Below are 21,165 nucleotides of genomic sequence, written 5' to 3'. Positions count from 1 at the left end.
GAATGAATTTTCATATATGTTGAATTATGCAAATCTTTAATGTTACTCGTTAAACATGTCTGAAACCAATAAACCATAACCTTAACCAAAACTAATTTCCATCCATCCATCCATTTTCTACCGCTTGTCCCTTTAGGGGGGTGCTAGAGCCTATCCCAGCTGCATTCGGGCGTAAGGCGGGGTACACCTCATAGGAAGTAATGTGAAGTGAATTTTTTCCCAAGCGCAAATGGTTGCATATTCAAAAACCTTAACTGGCAAGGCAATATGGTAGCATGCTTAACTGTCATTGAAGTATAAAGACAATGTCAGTTCTGTAAAATGAAACTAAAATCAAGTAAAACTACACAACCTTTAGAGACGCCTAGCAGACAAATAGTAGAAAGGAATTTGTTTGCAGATTGATAGGGTCACCTAACGGCTTTTTATAGGTTTCATTTTCCTGGATGTTTTCATGTCTGCCAAACAAACTGTCTTGAGCTTGGTAGTCGTTTCATCTGTATCAGCAATTCTGTCATTTAAAGAGGAACATTATCAGAAGGGTTAAAACCATTAAAAATCAGTTCCCAGTGACTTATTTTATTTTTCGAAGTTTTTTTCAGAATTTTACCCATCACGCAATATCCCTAAAAAAAGCTTCAAAGTGCCTGATTTTAACCATCGTTATATACACCCGTCCATTTTCCTGTGACGTCACATAGTGATGCCAACACAAACAAACATGGCGCATAGAACAGCAAGGTATAGCGACATTAGCTCGGATTCAGACTCGGATTTCAGCGGCTTAAGCGATTCAACAGATTACGCATGTATTGAAACGGATGGTTGTAGTGTGGAGGCAGGTAGCGAAAACGAAATTGAAGAAGAAACTGAAGCTACTGAGCCATATCGGTTTGAACCGTAAGCAAGCGAAACCGACAAAAACAACACGACAGCCAGCGACACGGGAGAAAGCGAGGACGAATTTGGCGATCGCCTTCTAACCAACGATTGGTATGTGTTTGTTTGGCATTAAAGGAAACTAACAACTATGAACTAGGTTTACAGCATATGAAATACATTTGGCAACAACATGCACTTTGAGAGTGCAGACAGCCCAATTTTCATCAATTAATATATTCTGTAGACATACCCTCATCCGCGCTCTTTTCCTGAAAGCTGATCTGTCCAGTTTTGGAGTTGATGTCAGCAGGAAGCTAGGGTCGATCTTCGGTGGCATAAGGGACGGTGTGAGCCAAGGCATCCAGGGGGTTTAGCTCGCTCGTCTGCGGGAACAAACTGCCGCCATTGCTTGCCGTGCTACCGAGGTCCTTTGTCCCTGAATTGCTCACACACTCCGGCAGTGTCAATGGGGGTCTGGCGGCAGATTCCTTTGACTTTATCGTTGGAAATGCATCTGCTTTGAGTGTCGCAGGATATCCACACATTCTTGCCATCTCTGTCGTAGCATAGCTTTCGTCGGTAAAGTGTGCGGAACAAACGTCCAATTTCTTGCCACTTTCGCATCTTTGGGCCACTGGTGCAACTTGAATCCGTCCCTGTTCGTGTTGTTACACCCTCCGACAACACACCGACGAGGCATGATGTCTCCAAGGTACGGAAAACAGTCGAAAAAACGGAATATAACAGAGCCGATTTGACTCGGTGTTTGAGAAAATGGCGAATAATAGAAAGGCGTTTAAATGGCCAAAATTCACCCATTTAGAGTTCGGAAATCGGTTAAAAAAATATATGGTCTTTTTTCTGCAACATCAAGATATATATTGACGCTTACATAGGTCTGGTGATAATGTTCCCCTTTAACAAGGCCTCTGCATGGTAAGATACAATACTATTTGACAATTTTCCATGTCCCGATAACTTCAGGTAAAAAAAATAACATGGTATGACATATGGTTTGAAGTCCGAGTTTTACTGGTTGAAATCTGAATCGTACAACTTTTCCAGACACATTCAAATGGATTGTGTTTGGCCTTGAAGGTTCCACTGCACTTAAAGCTCCTAATGCGTTAACATAAACAAAAGTAGACTGCAGAATATGTAAAGAGGCCTCAATGACAGATGTATTGTAGATCAGATATTTGGGCTAAGACCAAGAGAGTTTACATAAGATGAGACTTTATGCTATATAACCAAGTCACACGCTTTTTCAACCATTGCAGAAAGCACGTTTGCTGAGAGCGTTGGATCCAGCTGCCTGAGCGCGGCCCGCCTGAGTGCCTATCTGCCCCAGAGCAGCCACGACTCTGCCAATTACAGTAACAATCAGCTGGAGAACAACCAGGCGGCTGCTGCCAAAATGGCCAACATCCAGCTCAATAACTACACCCAGCTTATCCCTTGTTGCTCTTCCACCGCTTCCTCCACAACGCCATCCTCTTCTTCCTCCACCGGACCCAGCCTCCCCCGGGTGGTCCGTAGCCTTCCTTCGCCGCTGGACAGCGACTTGCACTTTCACCCCATCCGTGGCTCCGACGTCATACTGTCTGCAGACCGTTTGGCTGCTTGCATCCATTTTCTGGACAGCAGTCGGACTCTTGTGTTCAGTGATCGGCCGCTGCGCACGGGAGAGACTTTGTACGTAGAGGTTGGACATCTGGGTCTGCCTTACTTTGGGGCACTTTTGTTTGGGTTGACATCATGTGACCCAGCGAGTCTTCATGCCGGTGACCTGCCGGCCGACCCTGAGATTCTCCTAGACCGAAAGGAGTACTGGGTGGTGCACCGTGGCTTCCCCATGCTGTGTGCCGGAGACGTGCTCAGCTTCAGCCTGCTACCCAGTGGTGAGGTGCACCACGGCGTGAACGGAGTTGGACGAGGCAGGCTTCTGTGCGTGGACTCCTCTCAGGTGCTGTGGGCCTTCTTCGCCCTGCATGGGGCTCTCAACCGACTCAGGATACTTGGTAAGTTGAGCATATAAGCAACCAAAAGGTCATCTGTTGGCCATAAAATGTACCGTATTTTCCGGACTATAAGGTGCACTTACCGTAATTTCCGGACTATAAGCCGCTACTTTTTCCCCTCGTTCTGGTCCCTGCGGCTTTTCTACGGCTTACGGTAACCAGGGGCGCGCACTACCGAGGATGCGCGAGACCGAGGCAGACATCTGGCGCCAGGTAACGAGAGCAAAACAAAGAGTAGGAGAGCGTCAGCGACAGTTTGCGCGAAGGAAAGTGTTCATGCAAACACCCTCAATATGGAAAACAAACGGAGAAGTGCATATGATGCTGCTTTTAAGTTAAAGGCAATCGATCTGGCTGTCAAAGAAGGAAATAGAGCTGCTGCACGTACCCTTGACATCAATGAATCATGTTCTCCATGTCAAAGATGTGAAAGTTTGATTGAATGATTGAAAGATTTATTGTTAATAAATGGGACGCTTTGCGTTCCCAAACAGTCATCTCTGTCCCGACAATCTAGCAGGAACCCCTATATACTACGGTAATTACACATCAAAACGCCTGCGGCTTATAGTCGGGTGCGGCTTATATATGGAGCAATCTGTATTTTCCCCTAAATTTAGCTGGTGCGGCTTATAGTCGGGTGCGCCTTATAGTCCGGAAATTACGGTATAATCCTTATTTTTTCTCAAAACTCGACAGTGTGCCTTATAGCTCGGTGCGCCTAATGTAAGGAATAACTTTGGTTGCGCTTACCCACCTCAAAGCTATTTTATTTGGTACATGGTGTAATAATAAGTGTGACCAGTAGATGGCAGTCAAACATAAGAGATAAGTGTATATTGCCACTGTGATGGCAATATGTCTCAAGTAAACAACACAAAACATTTTAAATGTTCCATTGAAAATATAGAACATTACACACGGCGCTCAAAAATCCATCAAAATGTTTTCGGACGACTTGAAAGATTGTCCATACGTTAGATAAGTTTACGATGTGAGACTGTACCATTTTTTTATTTTGAGTGTGCGGGAAATGGTTCTATAGAGTTGAATTTCTTCATGATAACAATGTAGACCAGGGATGACGAACAATTTTAATCGAGAGCCACGTCGCAGTTATAGCTGCCCTCAGAAGGCCACATTAAATAACTTGACAGGCCACATTAATGATGTGGCGGAACTCATTAAATAACAAGGCGGACCACTTTAAAAGAGGTGGAAAACCACATTAAATGATGTTGAAGACCAAATTATGTGTAAGGCCAAATTGAATTACCGTATTTTTCGGACTATAAGTCGCAGTTTTTTTCATAGTTTGGCCGGGGGTGCGACTTATACTCAGGGGCGACTTATGTGTGAAATTATTAACACATTACCGTAAAATATCAAATAATATTATTTAGCTCATTCACGTAAGAGACTAGACGTATAAGATTTCATGGGATTTAGCGATTAGGAGTGACAGATTGTTTGGTAAACGTATAGCATGTTCTATATATTATAGTTATCGAGTCTTGTTCACGAGTGAGGGAAGAGTGGATCGTGAGATTGACAGGCGGATCGGTGCGGCGTCTTCAGTAATGCGGACGCTGTATCGATCCGTTGTGGTGAAGAAGGAGCTGAGCCGGAAGGCAAAGCTCTCGATTTACCGGTCGATCTACGTTCCCATCCTCACCTATGGTCATGAGCTTTGGGTTGTGACCGAAAGGACAAGATCACGGGTACAAGCGGCCGAAAGGAGTTTCCTCCGCCGGGTGGCGGGGCTCTCCCTTAGAGATAGGGTGAGAAGCTCTGTCATCCGGGGGGAGCTCAAAGTAAAGCCGCTGCTCCTCCACATCGAGAGGAGCCAGATGAGGTGGTTCGGGCATCTGGTCAGGGTGCCACCTGAACGCCTCCCTAGGGAGGTGTTTAGGGCACGTCCGACCGGTAGGAGGCCGCGGGGAAGACCCAGGACACGTTGGGAAGACTATGTCTCCCGGCTGGCCTGGGAACGCGGAGCTGGACGAAGTGGCTGGGGAGAGGGAAGTCTGGGCTTCCCTGCTTAGGCTGCTGCCCCCGCGACCCGACCTCGGATAAGCGGAAGAAGATGGATGGATGGATGGATGAATGACTCTTACCATAATATGTTACGTTAACATACCAGGCACGTTCTCAGTTGGTTATTTATGCCTCATATAACGTACACTTATTCAGCCTGTTGTTCACTATTCTTTATTTATTTTAAATTGCCTTTCAAATGTCTATTCTTGGTGTTGGGTTTTATCAAATAAATTTCCCCAAAAAATGCGACTTATACTCCAGTGTGACTTATATATGTTTTTTCCTTCTTTATTAAGCATTTTCGGCAGGTGCGATTTATACTCCGGAGCGACTTATACTCTGAAAAATACGGTATGTGGCAGACTCCACATTGAATTACATGATGAGCCACTTTAAATGATATGGCGGTCCTCATTAAATAACATGGGGGAACCACTTTATATGATGTGGAAGACCACATTGAATGACGTGGTGGACTACTGTATTTTTCGGAGTATAGGTCGCTCCGGAGTATAAGTCGCACCGGCCGAAAATGCATAATAAAGAAGGAAAAACACATATATAAGTCGCACTGAGTATAAGTCGCATTTTTTGGGGAAATTTATTTGATAAAACCCAACACCAAGAATAGACATTTGAAAGGCAATTTAAAATAAATAAAGAATAGTGAACAACAGGCTGAATAAGTGTACGTTATATGAGGCATAAATAACCAACTGAGAACGTGCCTGGTATGTTAACGTAACATATTATGGTAAGAGTCATTCAAATAACTATAACATATAGAACATGCTATACGTTTACCAAACAATCTGTCACTCATAATCGCTAAATCCCATGAAATCTTATACGTCTAGTCCAGGGGTCGGCAACCCGCGGCTCTTTAGCGCCGCCCTAGTGGCTCTCTGGAGCTTTTTCAAAAATGTATGAAAAATGGAAAAAGTTGAGGGGAAAATATTGTTTGTGTTATTTTAATATGGTTTCTGTAGGAGGACAAACATGACACAAACCTCCCTAATTGTTATAAAGCACACTGTTTATATTCAACTTGCTTCACTGATTCCAGTATTTGGCGAGCGCCGTTTTGTCCTACTAATTTTGGCGGTTCTTGAACTCACCGCAGTTTGTTTACATGTATAACTTTCTCCGACTTTCTAGGACGTGTTTTATGTCACTTCTTTTTCTGTCTCATTTTGTCCACCACACTTTTAACGTTGTGCATGAATCCACAAAGGTGAGTTTTGTTGATGTTATTGACTTGTGTGGAGTGCTAATCAGACATATTTGGTCACTGCATGACTGCAAGCTAATCGATGCTAACATGCCATTTAGGCTAGCTCAGGGGTCGACAACCCGCGGCTCCGGAGCCGCGTGCGGCTCTTTGATCACTCTGATGCGGCTCAGCAGCTTGTTTGCTGAACCCCCCAATTGTCCCGTGAGACTTCCGGATTTCAGTGCCTCTCGCATTAAACTCCCGGGATTAATATTCACCGATTTTCACCCTTAAAGCTATATTAAGGGCGTGCCGTGATGGTACAACATTTGGCGCCCTCAACAATCTGTATTGACAGCGTGCCAGCCCAACACTTGTTGTACAATATACATCTTCTGCTTGCACACGTAAGAGACAGCAAGGCATACTTGTTCAACAGCCACACAGGTTACACTGACGGTGATCATATAAAACAACTTTAACACTCTTACTAATAATGCGCCACACTTTGAACCAAAACCAAACAAGAATGACAAACACATTTCGGGAGAACATCTGCACCTTAACACAACAGAACAAACACCCAGAATCCCATGCAGGCCTGACTCTTCCGGGCTACATTATACACCCCTGCTACCACCAAACCCCGCCCCCACCCCAAGCCTGCTCCCCCCCCCCCCCGTGCGTCGGTTGAGGTGGGCGGGGTTTGGTAGCGGGGCTGTATAATGTATCCCGGAAGAGTTAGGGCTGCATGGGATTCTGGGTATTTGTCCTGTTGTGTTTATGTTGTGTTAAGGTGCAGATGTTCTCCCGAAATGTGTTTGTCATTCTTGTTTGGTGTGGGTTCACAGTGTGGCGCATTATTAGTAAGAGTGTTAAAGTTTTTTTTATACCGCCACCGTCAGTGTAACCTGTGTGGTTGTTGACCAAGTATGCGTTGCTGTCACCTACGTGAGCAAGCGGAAGCACCATACAACATGTGGCAGATCAGGCACGCTGGTTGTAGTTGGCGCTATATGCTGTACAATCACGGCACGCATGACGCTGACAAGCGCTATTCATTCAAAGCCCGCGTGCCGCACCAGCTTAAAAAATCCATTTAAAGGTGTGGGCAGCGTGTCTGAGACCCCTGGTTTATACATCAAATCAAATCAAATCAACTTTATTTATAGAGCACATTTAAAATTTACCACAGGGGTAGCCAAAGTGCTGTACAATGAGCAGGTTAAAAGATAAAACGAGTACCGAGCAAACACAACACAACACAAACAGATCACGATAAAAAATAAATAATTAAAATAGAATTAATAAAAACATAAAAACATAAAAACAGGATCACAGCAGGTGTATTATGGGGCGCCATTGCAGGATGGATATCACTCAGTGTTAAAAGCCATGGAATAAAAGTATGTTTTTAAGAGAGATTTAAAAAGAGGAAGAGAGGAGGCTTGTCTAACACTCAGGGGTAGGTCGTTCCAGAGCTTGGGAGCAGCAACGGCGAAAGCTCTGTCACCTCTAAGCTTCAGCCTTGTGTCAGGGACCGTCAACAGCAGCTGATCGGCTGATCTTAAGGATCGGGTGGGGCAGTAAGGCTGAAGGAGGTCGGAGAGATAGGTTGGCGCGAGGTTGTTTAGACATTTAAAAACAAATAAAAGGAGTTTAAAATGTATTCGGTAACGCACAGGGAGCCAGTGAAGGGACGCTAAAATAGCATACATAGCACAAAGCAAAAAAAAAAATGGTATATACAGTGTTATTTCATTTAAAATTTCAAAAAAAAAATTGTTTTCTATAATTTGTGAAACTGGTCAAAATGGCTCTTTGACTCGTAAAGGTTGCCGACCCCTGGTCTAGCTATATGTACATATTGCATCATTATGCCTCATTTGTAGCTATATTTGAGCTCATTTAGTTTCCTTTAAGTCCTCTTAATTCAATTTATATCTCATGACACACTTATCTGTATGTAATATGGCTTTTATTTGTTTGCGGCTCCAGACAGATTTGTTTTTGTATTTTTGGTCCAATATGGCTCTTTCAACATTTTGGGTTGCCGACCCCTGGACTAGTCTCTTACGTGAATGAGCTAAATAATATTATTTGATATGTTACGGTTAATAATTTCACACATAAGTCGCTCCTGAGTATAAGTCGCACCCCCGGCCAAACTATGAAAAAAACTGCGACTTATAGTCCGAAAAATAGGGTACTTGAAATGATGTGGGAGACCACATTGAATGACGTGTTGGACTACTTCAAATGATGTGGGAGACCACATTGAATGACGTGGTGGACTACTTGAAATGATGTGGGAGACCACATTGAATGACGTGGTGGACTACTTGAAATGATGTGGGAGACCACATTGAATGACGTGGTGGACTACTTGAAATGATGTGGGAGACCACATTGAATGACGTGGTGGACTACTTGAAATGATGTGGGAGACCACATTGAATGACGTGGTGGACTACTTGAAATGATGTGGGAGACCACATTGAATGACGTGGTGGACTACTTGAAATGATGTGGGAGACCACATTGAATGACGTGGTGGACTACTTCAAATGATGTGGGAGACCACATTGAATGACGTGGTGGACTACTTGAAATGATGTGGGAGACCACATTGAATGACGTGGTGGACTACTTGAAATGATGTGGGAGACCACATTGAATGACGTGGTGGACTACTTCAAATGATGTGGGAGACCACACTGAATGACGTGGTGGACTACTTCAAATGATGTGGGAGACCACATTGAATGACGTGGTGGACTACTTGAAATGATGTGGGAGACCACATTGAATGACGTGGTGGACTACTTGAAATGATGTGGGAGACCACACTGAATGACGTGGTGGACTACTTCAAATGATGTGGGAGACCACATTGAATGACGTGGTGGACTACTTCAAATGATGTGGGAGACCACATTGAATGACGTGGTGGACTACTTGAAATGATGTGGGAGACCACATTGAATGACGTGGTGGACTACTTCAAATGATGTGGGAGACCACACTGAATGACGTGGTGGACTACTTCAAATGATGTGGGAGACCACATTGAATGACGTGGTGGACTACTTCAAATGATGTGGGAGACCACATTGAATGACGTGGTGGACTACTTGAAATGATGTGGGAGACCACATTGAATGACGTGGTGGACTACTTGAAATGATGTGGGAGACCACACTGAATGACGTGGTGGACTACTTGAAATGATGTGGGAGACCACATTGAATGATATGGTGGACTACTTGAAATGATGTGGGAGACCACATTGAATGATGTGGTGGACTACTTCAAATGATGTGGGAGACCACATTGAATGACGTGGTGGACTACTTGAAATGATGTGGGAGACCACATTGAATGACGTGGTGGACTACTTGAAATGATGTGGGAGACCACATTGAATGACGTGGTGGACTACTTCAAATGATGTGGGAGACCACATTGAATGACGTGGTGGACTACTTCAAATGATGTGGGAGACCACATTGAATGACGTGGTGGACTACTTCAAATGATGTGGGAGACCACATTGAATGACGTGGTGGACTACTTGAAATGATGTGGGAGACCACATTGAATGACGTGGTGGACTACTTCAAATGATGTGGGAGACCACACTGAATGACGTGGTGGACTACTTCAAATGATGTGGGAGACCACATTGAATGACGTGGTGGACTACTTGAAATGATGTGGGAGACCACATTGAATGACGTGGTGGACTACTTCAAATGATGTGGGAGACCACATTGAATGACGTGGTGGACTACTTCAAATGATGTGGGAGACCACACTGAATGACGTGGTGGACTACTTCAAATGATGTGGGAGACCACATTGAATGATATGGTGGACTACTTGAAATGATGTGGGAGACCACATTGAATGATGTGGTGGACTACTTCAAATGATGTGGGAGACCACATTGAATGATGTGGTGGACTACTTCAAATGATGTGGGAGACCACATTGAATGACGTGGTGGACTACTTGAAATGATGTGGGAGACCACATTGAATGACGTGGTGGACTACTTGAAATGATGTGGGAGACCACATTGAATGACGTGGTGGACTACTTCAAATGATGTGGGAGACCACATTGAATGACGTGGTGGACTACTTGAAATGATGTGGGAGACCACATTGAATGACGTGGTGGACTACTTGAAATGATGTGGGAGACCACACTGAATGACGTGGTGGACTACTTCAAATGATGTGGGAGACCACATTGAATGATATGGTGGACTACTTGAAATGATGTGGGAGACCACATTGAATGATGTGGACTACTTGAAATGATGTGGGAGACCACATTGAATGATGTGGACTACTTGAAATGATGTGGGAGACCACATTGAATGATGTGGACTACTTCAAATGATGTGGGAGACCACATTGAATGATGTGGACTACTTCAAATGATGTGGGAGACCACATTGAATGATGTGGACTACTTCAAATGCTGTGGGAGACCACATTGAATGATGTGGACTACTTCAAATGCTGTGGGAGACCACATTGAATGACGTGGTGGACTACTTCAAATGCTGTGGGAGACCACATTGAATGACGTGGTGGACTACTTCAAATGCTGTGGGAGACCACATTGAATGACGTGGTGGACCACAACAAATAATGTCAATGACGTAAATGAAGTGATGCACTACATTGAGTAACGTCACGGCCCACATAAAATGACGTGGTGGGCCAGATCTGGACCTCGGGCCTTGAGTTTGACAAATGTGACGTAGACCTTAAATGACCCATAGTCGACTGAAATTTTAATAGCAAGTTCTCTGTGTATTTTTTGCTCTTGAAAATTAATCCGGCAGTCCACAAAATGCGATCCAAAACACATCCTCCTACTTGGTGCTTGGCAGAAGTACTGTTAACTACACAGTCTGGAACTATCTTTCCATCTCATTCCCTCAACTCCCAACATAATTTGCCTGAAAGAAAAATATAAAAGGCCCTCCCTCAAACGTTAAGACATAACCAGCATGAGCACGGGGGAACAGTTCAAGGCCGCAGTGCATCAATTAGACTGGGTAAAATATGCACCTCCTCATTAGTGTCTCTTTATCTTTTTGACGCAGGAACACAGCAGCCCAGTCCTCCCTCCACTTCTCCGGGAACTTCTCAGAGCAACAGTCCAGAAGACAGTGATTCCGACCTGGCCCTCAGCGTCAACAGATCCTCTTCTGAATCCTCACTGGGTGAGAACAACAAATCGGCATCTGTTCTTGTCTAATGCTATGTCGAGTAGAAGATGTCTGAACCCACAAGGGCAATGTTACAAACCCCGTTTCCATATGAGTTGGGAAATTAGATGTAAATATAAACAGAATACAATGATTTGCAAATCCTTTTCAACCCATATTCAATTGAATGCACTACAAAGACAAGATATTTGATGTTCAAACTCATAAACTTTTTTTTTTTTTTGCAAATAATAATTAACTTAGAATTTCATGGCTGCAAACATGCCAAAGTAGTTGGGAAAGGGCATGTTCACCACTGTGTTACATCACCTTTTCTTTTAACAACATTCAATAAACGATTGGGAACTGAGGAAACTAATTGTTGAAGCTTTGAAAGTGGAATTCTTTCCCATTCTTGTTTTATGTAGAGCTTCAGTCGTTCAACAGTCCGGGGTCTCCGCTGTCGTATTTTATGCTTCATAATGCGCCACACATTTTCGATGAGAGACAGGTCTGGACTGCAGGCGGGCCAGGAAAGTACCCGCACTCTTTTTTTTATGAAGCCACACTGTTGTAATACGTGCTGAATGTGGCTTGGCATTGTCTTGTTGAAATAAGCAGGGGCGTCCATGGCGGCTTAGATGGCAGCATATGTTGTTCCAAAACCTGTATGTACCTTTCAGCATTAATGGTGCCTTCACAGATGTGTAAGTTACCCATGCCTTGGGCACTAATGCACTCCCTTTTGAACTTTGCGTCGCAAACAGTCTGGATGGTTCGCTTCCCCTTTGGTCCGGATGACAAGATGTCGAATATTTCCAAAAACAATTTGAAATGTGGACTCGTCAGACCACAGAACACTTTTCCACTTTTCATGAGTCCATCTTAGATGATCTTGGGCCCAGAGAAGCCGGCGGCGTTTCTGGATGTTGTTGATAAATGGCTTTCGCTTTGCGTAGTAGAGCTTTAACTTGCACTTACAGATGTAGCGACAAACTGTATTTAGTGACAGTGGTTTTCTGAAGCGTTCCTGAGCCCATGTGGTGATATCCTTTAGAGATTGATGTCGGTTTTTGATACGGTCATTCAATGTTGGTTTCTGGCCATGCCGCTTACGTGGAGTGATTTCTCCAGATTCTCTGAACCTTTTGATGATATTATGGACCGTAGATGTTGAAATCCCTAAATTTCTTGCAATTGCACTTTGAGAAACATTGTTCTTAAACTGTTTGACTATTTTGCTCACGCAGTTGTGGACAAAGGGGTGTACCTCGCCCCATCCTTTCTTGTGAAAGACTGAGCATTTTTTGGGAAGCTGTTTTTATACCCAATCGTGGCACCCACCTGTTCCCAATTAGCCTGCACACCTGTGGGATGTTCCAAATAAGTGTTTGATGAGCATTCCTCAACTTTATCAGTATTTATTGCCACCTTTCCCAACTTCTTTGTCACGTGTTGCTGGCATCAAATTCTAAAGTTAATCATTATCATACCTGCCAACTTTTGAAATCAGAAAAACCTAGTAGCCAGGGTCCAGGGGCCGCAGGCCCCGGTAGGTCCAGGACAAAGTCCTGGTGCGGGGTTCCGACGCAAAATGATTATTAGCATTCAGACAGGTTAAAATGTTGCTAAAACCATCACTTTTCTATCAGTCACAGATTTGATGTTTTGTGAGTTTTTTTATGCTACGAACTGTACTTACCGGCGATGTAAACCGAAGGAGACATTTCCGTAATGAAAGCTGCAACACCCTTTTTAGATCCCATCATCACTGCAGCATTATCGGCAGCAAAGCAAACCAAATTCTGCCAAGGAATTTCGTTTGAGTCTATTTCTTCCGCGAGTATTTTGTAAATGTTTTCGCCTGTGGAAGCCGTATTGCATTCCCTCAAAGACAGAAGTAAATAAATGATAAATGGGTTGTACTTGTATAGCGCTTTTCTACCTTCAAGGTACTCAAAGCGCTTTGACAATACTTCCACATTTACCCATTCACACACACATTCACACACTGATGGAGGGAGCTGCCATGCAAGGCGCTAACCAGCACCCATCAGGAGCAAGGGTGAAGTGTCTTGCTCAGGACACAACGAACATGACGAGGTTGGTACTAGGTGGGGATTGAACCAGGGACCCTCGGGTCGCGCACGGCCATTCTTCCACTGCGCCACGCCGTCAAGTACTGACAATACTTTTCCAATGTCGTCATCGAAATATTGAACACAAATGGGGTACAGTTTTACATGGTCATAATCGGTGCTGCTGTCAGTCGACATGCTAAATGGTTCCGTCTTCATGACATCGGCGATACTTTTTGAGGATTCTGTTCCAAGACACTGAATAATGTTTGTTTTGGTTCGACCACATCCATATTTTTTGGCGATTTTCGAGTCGGGAAACATTTTCCGAAATAACTGTCCCATGTGATCAGCCAGTGCGACTGGAAGTCCATGCTCAATTATTGCCTCCGTAAATAAAACTTCGGCATTTATCACATCCAAAGAATCTGTTCGGGCGACGAAAAACGTTGAAAGTTTTCCACTTGTATCGCTAGCAACGGCATTAGACTTGTGTTTTTTTTGTCCCAACGTGGTCTTTTACATCGCTAATTCCTCCGTGTCCGATCGAAAAATCTTGTCTGCACAAGGTGCAATTCGCGTAGTTTTCGGATAATTATTCCCGGATAGGCTTTTGAATATTCTTCACGGAATGACTGCAGTTTTCTTTTCGGTTTAAGACTCGTTTGCGATTTTTCTCCGGCTGATTCCATGATCGTTCGCTCGTTTGTAAACAATAGCAACTGGTGCCTCGTGCTTGCCAGCGGTGCTATAAATAGCCTCGCGCATGGCATTCGGAATGGCTCGATAGGAAGTTACGGGAAGCAGTGTCGATTGTCATTGTTGTTACGCGATTTCGTGAATAAAACTTTAAAAAAAAAAATTTTTTTTAATTAATGAAAAACCGTATTTTTTATCACTGCAACCGTAACCCGGAATAGGTTGATGAAAACCGTACTAATTACGGGAAAACCGGAGTAGTTGGCAGGTATGGATTATTTGCAAAAAAAAGTTTGAACATCAAATATGTTGTGTTTGTAGCATATTCAACTGAATATGGGTTGAAAATGATTTACAAATCGTTTATATTTACATCTAACACAATTTCCCAACTCATATGGAAACGGGGTTTGTACATGTTTTTTTCACTGTAGTAGCGACTTACGTCTGACTCATACTGTACCCTTTCCAAAAAATGACAAAAAGATATCTTTTGTTCTCCTCCCATGCAGTGACTGCTCCCAGCTCCCCTCTCAGCCCTCCGGTCTCTCCCAGCTCAGAGTTGCCTCCTTCTGACAAAAACGGGGAATGCACCATTTGCTTCGACCAGGAAGTGGACACTGTCATTTACACGTGCGGCCACATGTGTCTGTGCAACGATTGCGGACTGAAACTCAAGCGGCAGATCAACCCATGTTGCCCGATATGCAGGAGGCCCATCAAGGATGTCATCAAAACGTATCGGCCGTGATTAATGGCTGTTTCTCCTTTCTCGGGCTTGGTTGGACGCCCAAAGCAGATTCGCCAAACAAGGACAGAATGTGCCTATAGGATTTTTTTATTGGTAAATAATCCCTCGATACCCGCGACCCCGAAAGGGACAAGCGGTAGAAAATGGATGGAATCTCTCGATAAAGACACGGCTTCACTATCAGAACCGCAACGGCGCTCAACCTAATACTGTAAATAGCTTCTATACAGTATTTTTGCTACAGTGTTCCCTGACACTGTTCTTTTGTAAATTCTTGTCAATACCTTGCTTATGTTACCAAATGTTTGTTCGACGTAAACATAATTCAATGCATTGATGCAAAAATATGTTAAGCTTGAGCAGGAAAACAATATAACTTCTAGTGCCTTTGATTGTGACGAGTGTTTAATTCATTAGCTGACAATCCTGCCATATTTTTTATTTCATTTTATTTCATCAAAGGTTTGTGGTGGAAAAAAAACGAGGAAATTAAGCAATAAAAAGGTACCATAGAAAGTGGGAGCAGTATGTGTACCGTACATGGGTTTGGAAAGGATGTTGAAGACTCCGGTTTTCATACTTGCCAACCTTGAGACCTCCGATTTCGGGAGGTGGGGGCGTGGGGGGCGTGGTCGGGGGGTGGGACGGGGGCGTGGTTTAGGGCGGGGGCGTGGTTAAGAGGGGAGGAGTATATTGACAGCTAGAATTCACCAAGTCAAGTATTTCATACATATATACAGGTAAAAGCCAGTAAATTAGAATATTTTGAAAAACTTGATTTATTTCAGTAATTGCATTCAAAAGGTGTAACTTGTACATTATATTTATTCATTGCACACAGACTGATGCATTCAAATGTTTATTTCATTTAATTTTGATGATTTGAAGTGGCAACAAATGAAAATCCAAAATTCCGTGTGTCACAAAATTAGAATATTACTTAAGGCTAATACAAAAAAGGGATTTTTAGAAATGTTGGCCAACTGAAAAGTATGAAAATGAAAAATATGAGCATGTACAATACTCAATACTTGGTTGGAGCTCCTTTTGCCTCAATTACTGCGTTAATGCGGCGTGGCATGGAGTCGATGAGTTTCTGGCACTGCTCAGGTGTTATGAGAGCCCAGGTTGCTCTGATAGTGGCCTTCAACTCTTCTGCGTTTTTGGGTCTGGCATTCTGCATCTTCCTTTTCACAATACCCCACAGATTTTCTATGGGGCTAAGGTCAGGGGAGTTGGCGGGCCAATTTAGAACAGAAATACCATGGTCCGTAAACCAGGCACGGGTAGATTTTGCGCTGTGTGCAGGCGCCAAGTCCTGTTGGAACTTGAAATCTCCATCTCCATAGAGCAGGTCAGCAGCAGGAAGCATGAAGTGCTCTAAAACTTGCTGGTAGACGGCTGCGTTGACCCTGGATCTCAGGAAACAGAGTGGACCGACACCAGCAGATGACATGGCACCCCAAACCATCAGTGATGGTGGAAACTTTACACTAGACTTCAGGCAATGTGGATCCTGTGCCTCTCCTGTCTTCCTCCAGACTCTGGGACCTCGATTTCCAAAGGAAATGCAAAATTTGCTTTAGTCAGAAAACATGACTTTGGACCACTCAGCAGCAGTCCAGATGATGTCGGTCCACTCTGTTTCCTGAGATCCAGGGTCAACGCAGCCGTCTACCAGCAAGTTTTAGAGCACTTCATGCTTCCTGCTGCTGACCTGCTCTATGGAGATGGAGATTTCAAGTTCCAACAGGACTTGGCGCCTGCACACAGCGCAAAATCTACCCGTGCCTGGTTTACGGACCATGGTATTTCTGTTCTAAATTGGCCCGCCAACTCCCCTGACCTTAGCCCCATAGAAAATCTGTGGGGTATTGTGAAAAGGAAGATGCAGAATGCCAGACCCAAAAACGCAGAAGAGTTGAAGGCCACTATCAGAGCAACCTGGGCTCTCATAACACCTGAGCAGTGCCAGAAACTCATCGACTCCATGCCACGCCGCATTAACGCAGTAATTGAGGCAAAAGGAGCTCCAACCAAGTATTGAGTATTGTACATGCTCATATTTTTCATTTTCATACTTTTCAGTTGGCCAACATTTCTAAAAATCCCTTTTTTGTATTAGCCTTAAGTAATATTCTAATTTTGTGACACGGAATTTTGGATTTTCATTTGTTGCCACTTCAAATCATCAAAATTAAATGAAATAAACATTTGAATGCATCAGTCTGTGTGCAATGAATAAATATAATGTACAAGTTACACCTTTTGAATGCAATTACTGAAATAAATCAAGTTTTTCAAAATATTCTAATTTACTGGCTTTTACCTGTATATATATACATACATATACATATATATATACAAAAACATACATACACACACACGTATATATATATATATATATATATATATATATATATATATATATATATATATATATATATATATATATATATATATATATAAATATCCTGAAAATATGCAAACAAAACTGTGTTTAGATAATTGATACTTCAAACTTGCATAAATAAATCTTAACCATAACTTGGCTTCTGAGAGCTTCAAAATGTCATGAATAAAATGCTAAAGTTGTTGATAAACAAGCAATTATTTTTAGTAATTAAATATGGTCATTTTAAATGAATTATTATGATCATTTAAAATTAATTATTTCCAATATGTTTATTTTAATGTATAATTCTATGGCTGGATGTAATAAGGAGTCAGAAAAAATACAAATAAAAATACAATTAATTTTGATGTTTTTAGCAAAATATAGTAAAAATATATTTCGTTTTTTTTTTTTTAATTTATAAATATATTTATTTTTAGGTAAGATAAACATAATAGAATTCATCTCTAGTCTGGATGATTTAGTTCTTGTCACCCTGTTGTCCTCCTGTCATAAAAAAAAGGCTGTCCTCACTCAGGTCCGGCTGAAAATCGGGAGATTTTCGGGAAAATATTTGTCCCGGGAGGTTTTCGGGAGAGGCTGAATTTCGGGAGTCTCCCGGAAAATTCGGGAGGGTTGGCAAGTATGCCGGTTTTGCACATGAAGAGAAAAATAAAAGTGCGTTAAATGGAATGAGTGCAAGTCATTTCAGGTATACGACTGTATTTTCTATTAAAAGTGTCAATTGTTCATTATTTTTATTTGTTTTTAAACATACTTTTTATGAAAGCAATCAGTCTATTGTATGTGTGATTAAATGTGTTTTTTTTGTAGTGTATTATTTACGTATTTTATATTAATTCAATTTATATTAAAGCAGTTGTTTCTTCCCATCTTATTGTTTTTGACCCCAAATGTCACCCCTCCACAAGCCATAATCCATAAATGTGAGTCTATCGCCCCCTTTTGGCCATTGTCTCAGATGCAATTAAAAACAAGCAAGTCTTCTCAGAGGTTTAAAGAGATAATAATATACTTTAAACCAGGGGTCGGCAACCTTTACCAGTCAAAGAGCCATTTTGACCCGTTTCCAGAAATTAAAGAAAACAATGGGAGCCACAAAACTCTTTTGAAATTTAAAATGAAATAACACTACATACAAAGTTTTTTTTTTTCCTATGAGGAAGCAGTGCCTGGGGAGTCTGTGGTGGGTTCTCCTATTTCCGGGGCTGAGGTTGCCGAGGTAGTTAAAAAGCTCCTCGGTGGCAAGGCCCCGGGGGTGGATGAGATCCGCCCGGAGTTCCTTAAGGCTCTGGATGCTGTGGGGCTGTCTTGGTTGACAAGACTCTGCAGCATCGCGTGGACATCGGGGGCGGTACCTCTGGATTGGCAGACCGGGGTGGTGGTTCCTCTCTTTAAGAAGGGGAACCGGAGGGTGTGTTCTAACTATCGTGGGATCACACTCCTCAGCCTTCCCGGTAAGGTCTATTCAGGTGTACTGGAGAGGAGGCTACGCCGGATAGTCGAACCTCGGATTCAGGAGGAACAGTGTGGTTTTCGTCCTGGTCGTGGAACTGTGGACCAGCTCTATACTCTCCGCAGGGTCCTTGAGGGTGCATGGGAGTTTGCCCAACCAGTCTACATGTGTTTTGTGGACTTGGAGAAGGCATTCGACCGTGTCCCTCGGGAAGTCCTGTGGGGAGTGCTCAGAGAGTACGGGGTATCGGACTGTCTGATTGTGGCAGTCCGCTCCCTGTATGATCAGTGCCAGAGCTTGGTCCGCATTGCCGGCAGTAAGTCGGACACGTTTCCAGTGAGGGTTGGACTCCGCCAAGGCTGCCCTTTGTCACCGATTCTGTTCATAACTTTTATGGACAGAATTTCTAGGCGCAGTCAAGGCGTTGAGGGGATCCGGTTTGGTGGCTGCAGGATTAGGTCTCTGCTTTTTGCAGATGATGTGGTCCTGGTGGCTTCATCTGGCCAGGATCTCCAGCTCTCACTGGATCGGTTCGCAGCTGAGTGTGAAGCGACTGGGATGAGAATCAGCACCTCCAAGTCCGAGTCCATGGTTCTCGCCCGGAAAAGGGTGGAGTGCCATCTCCGGGTTGGGGAGGAGACCCTGCCCCAAGTGGAGGAGTTCAAGTACCTCGGAGTCTTGTTCACGAGTGAGGGAAGAGTGGATCGTGAGATCGACAGGCGGATCGGTGCGGCGTCTTCAGTAATGCGGACGCTGTATCGATCCGTTGTGGTGAAGAAGGAGCTGAGCCGGAAGGCAAAGCTCTCAATTTACCGGTCGATCTACGTTCCCATCCTCACCTATGGTCATGAGCTTTGGGTTATGACCGAAAGGACAAGATCACGGGTACAAGCGGCCGAAATGAGTTTCCTCCGCCGGGTGGCGGGGCTCTCCCTTAGAGATAGGGTGAGAAGCTCTGCCATCCGGGAGGAGCTCAAAGTAAAGCCGCTGCTCCTCCACATCGAGAGGAGCCAGATGAGGTGGTTCGGGCATCTGGTCAGGATGCCACCCGAACGCCTCCCTAGGGAGGTGTTTAGGGGACGTCCGACCGGTAGGAGGCCGCGGGGAAGACCCAGGACACGTTGGGAAGACTATGTCTCCCGGCTGGCCTGGGAACGCCTCGGGGTCCCCCGGGAGGAGCTGGATGAAGTGGCTGGGGAGAGGGAAGTCTGGGCTTCCCTGCTTAGGCTGCTGCCCCCGCGACCCGACCTCGGATAAGCGGAAGAAAATGGATGGATGGATGGATGGACAAAGTTTTTTTTTGCTTTGTGCTATGTATAAACCAGGGGTCTCAGACACGCGGCCCGCACCTTAATATGGAAATGTAATGTTAGTGCGGCACGCAAGTTTTATATGAAGGGCACTTCACAGCGTCACACTTGCCAACCCTCCCGATTTTTCCGGTAGACTCCCGAATTTCAGGGAAACTATTCTCTCGAATGTATGCTGATAATAAATAATTAAAAAAAAAAAAAAAAAAAAAAAATTTCACCCAAACAACAATAATAAGGGCGTGCCGTGATGTCACTACCTTTAGCGCCCTCTACGGCTTGAACAAACAGCTTGCCAGCCCAGTTACGTGTTATATGAGGCTTCTGCAGACACACATAAGTGAATGCAACGCATACTTGGTTAACAGCCATACAGATCACACTGAGGGTGGCGATATAAACAACTTTAACACTCTTACTAATATGCGCCACACTGTGAACCCACACCAAACAAGAATGACAAACACATTTCGGGAGAACATCCGCACCGTGACACAACAGATCAAATACCCAGAATCCCATGCATCCCTAACTCTTCCGGGCTACTTTATACACCCCCGCTAACACCAAAGCCCGCCACCTCAACCCTGCCCCCCCACACATCAACAACACCCCCCCACCCCCCGTGCGTAGATTGAGGTGGGCGGGGTTTGGTGGTAGCAGGGTAAATGGTAAATGGTAAATGGGTTGTACTTGTATATCGCTTTTCTACCTTTTTTTTTTAAGGAACTCAAAGCGCTTTGACACTATTTCCACATTCACCCATTCACACACACACACACACACACTGATGGCAGGAGCTGCCATGCAAGGCGCTAACCAGGCCCATCAGGAGCAAGGGTGAAGTGTCTTGCTCAAGGACACAACGGACGTGACTAGGATGGTAGAAGGTGGGGATTGAACCAGTAACCCTCAGATTGCTGGCACGGCCACTCTCCCAACTTCGCCACGCCGTGTGTAATGTAGCCCGGAAGAGTTAGGGATGCATGGGATTCTGGGTATTTGTTCTGTTGTGTTTATGTTGTGGATGTTCTCCCGAAATGTGTTTGTCATTCTTGTTTGGTGTGGG

General features: G+C 44.0%; 1 protein-coding gene across 2 annotated transcripts in view; it reads left to right on the top strand.

The window, feature by feature from the left end:
- neurl1b (neuralized E3 ubiquitin protein ligase 1B) overlaps positions 1–15,525 on the top strand; it is a 43,209-nt gene extending 27,684 nt beyond the window's left edge. For both annotated transcript variants that reach the window (XM_061927743.2, XM_072912259.1), the window contains 3 exons: positions 2,163–2,903; positions 11,282–11,401; positions 14,676–15,525. In XM_061927743.2, the coding sequence (XP_061783727.2) occupies positions 2,163–2,903; positions 11,282–11,401; positions 14,676–14,914 (1,100 nt within the window). In that variant the 3' untranslated portion in view covers positions 14,915–15,525. The remainder of the gene's footprint in view (positions 1–2,162; positions 2,904–11,281; positions 11,402–14,675) is intronic.
- Positions 15,526–21,165: the final 5,640 nt, after the last annotated feature.

The sequence above is a fragment of the Nerophis lumbriciformis genome, linkage group LG35 (genome assembly GCF_033978685.3).
Source record: "Nerophis lumbriciformis linkage group LG35, RoL_Nlum_v2.1, whole genome shotgun sequence".
Classification (NCBI taxonomy): Eukaryota; Metazoa; Chordata; class Actinopteri; order Syngnathiformes; family Syngnathidae; genus Nerophis; species Nerophis lumbriciformis.
Note: the sequence above shows the minus strand (reverse complement) of the source record. Positions and strands in the feature narration are given on the sequence as shown.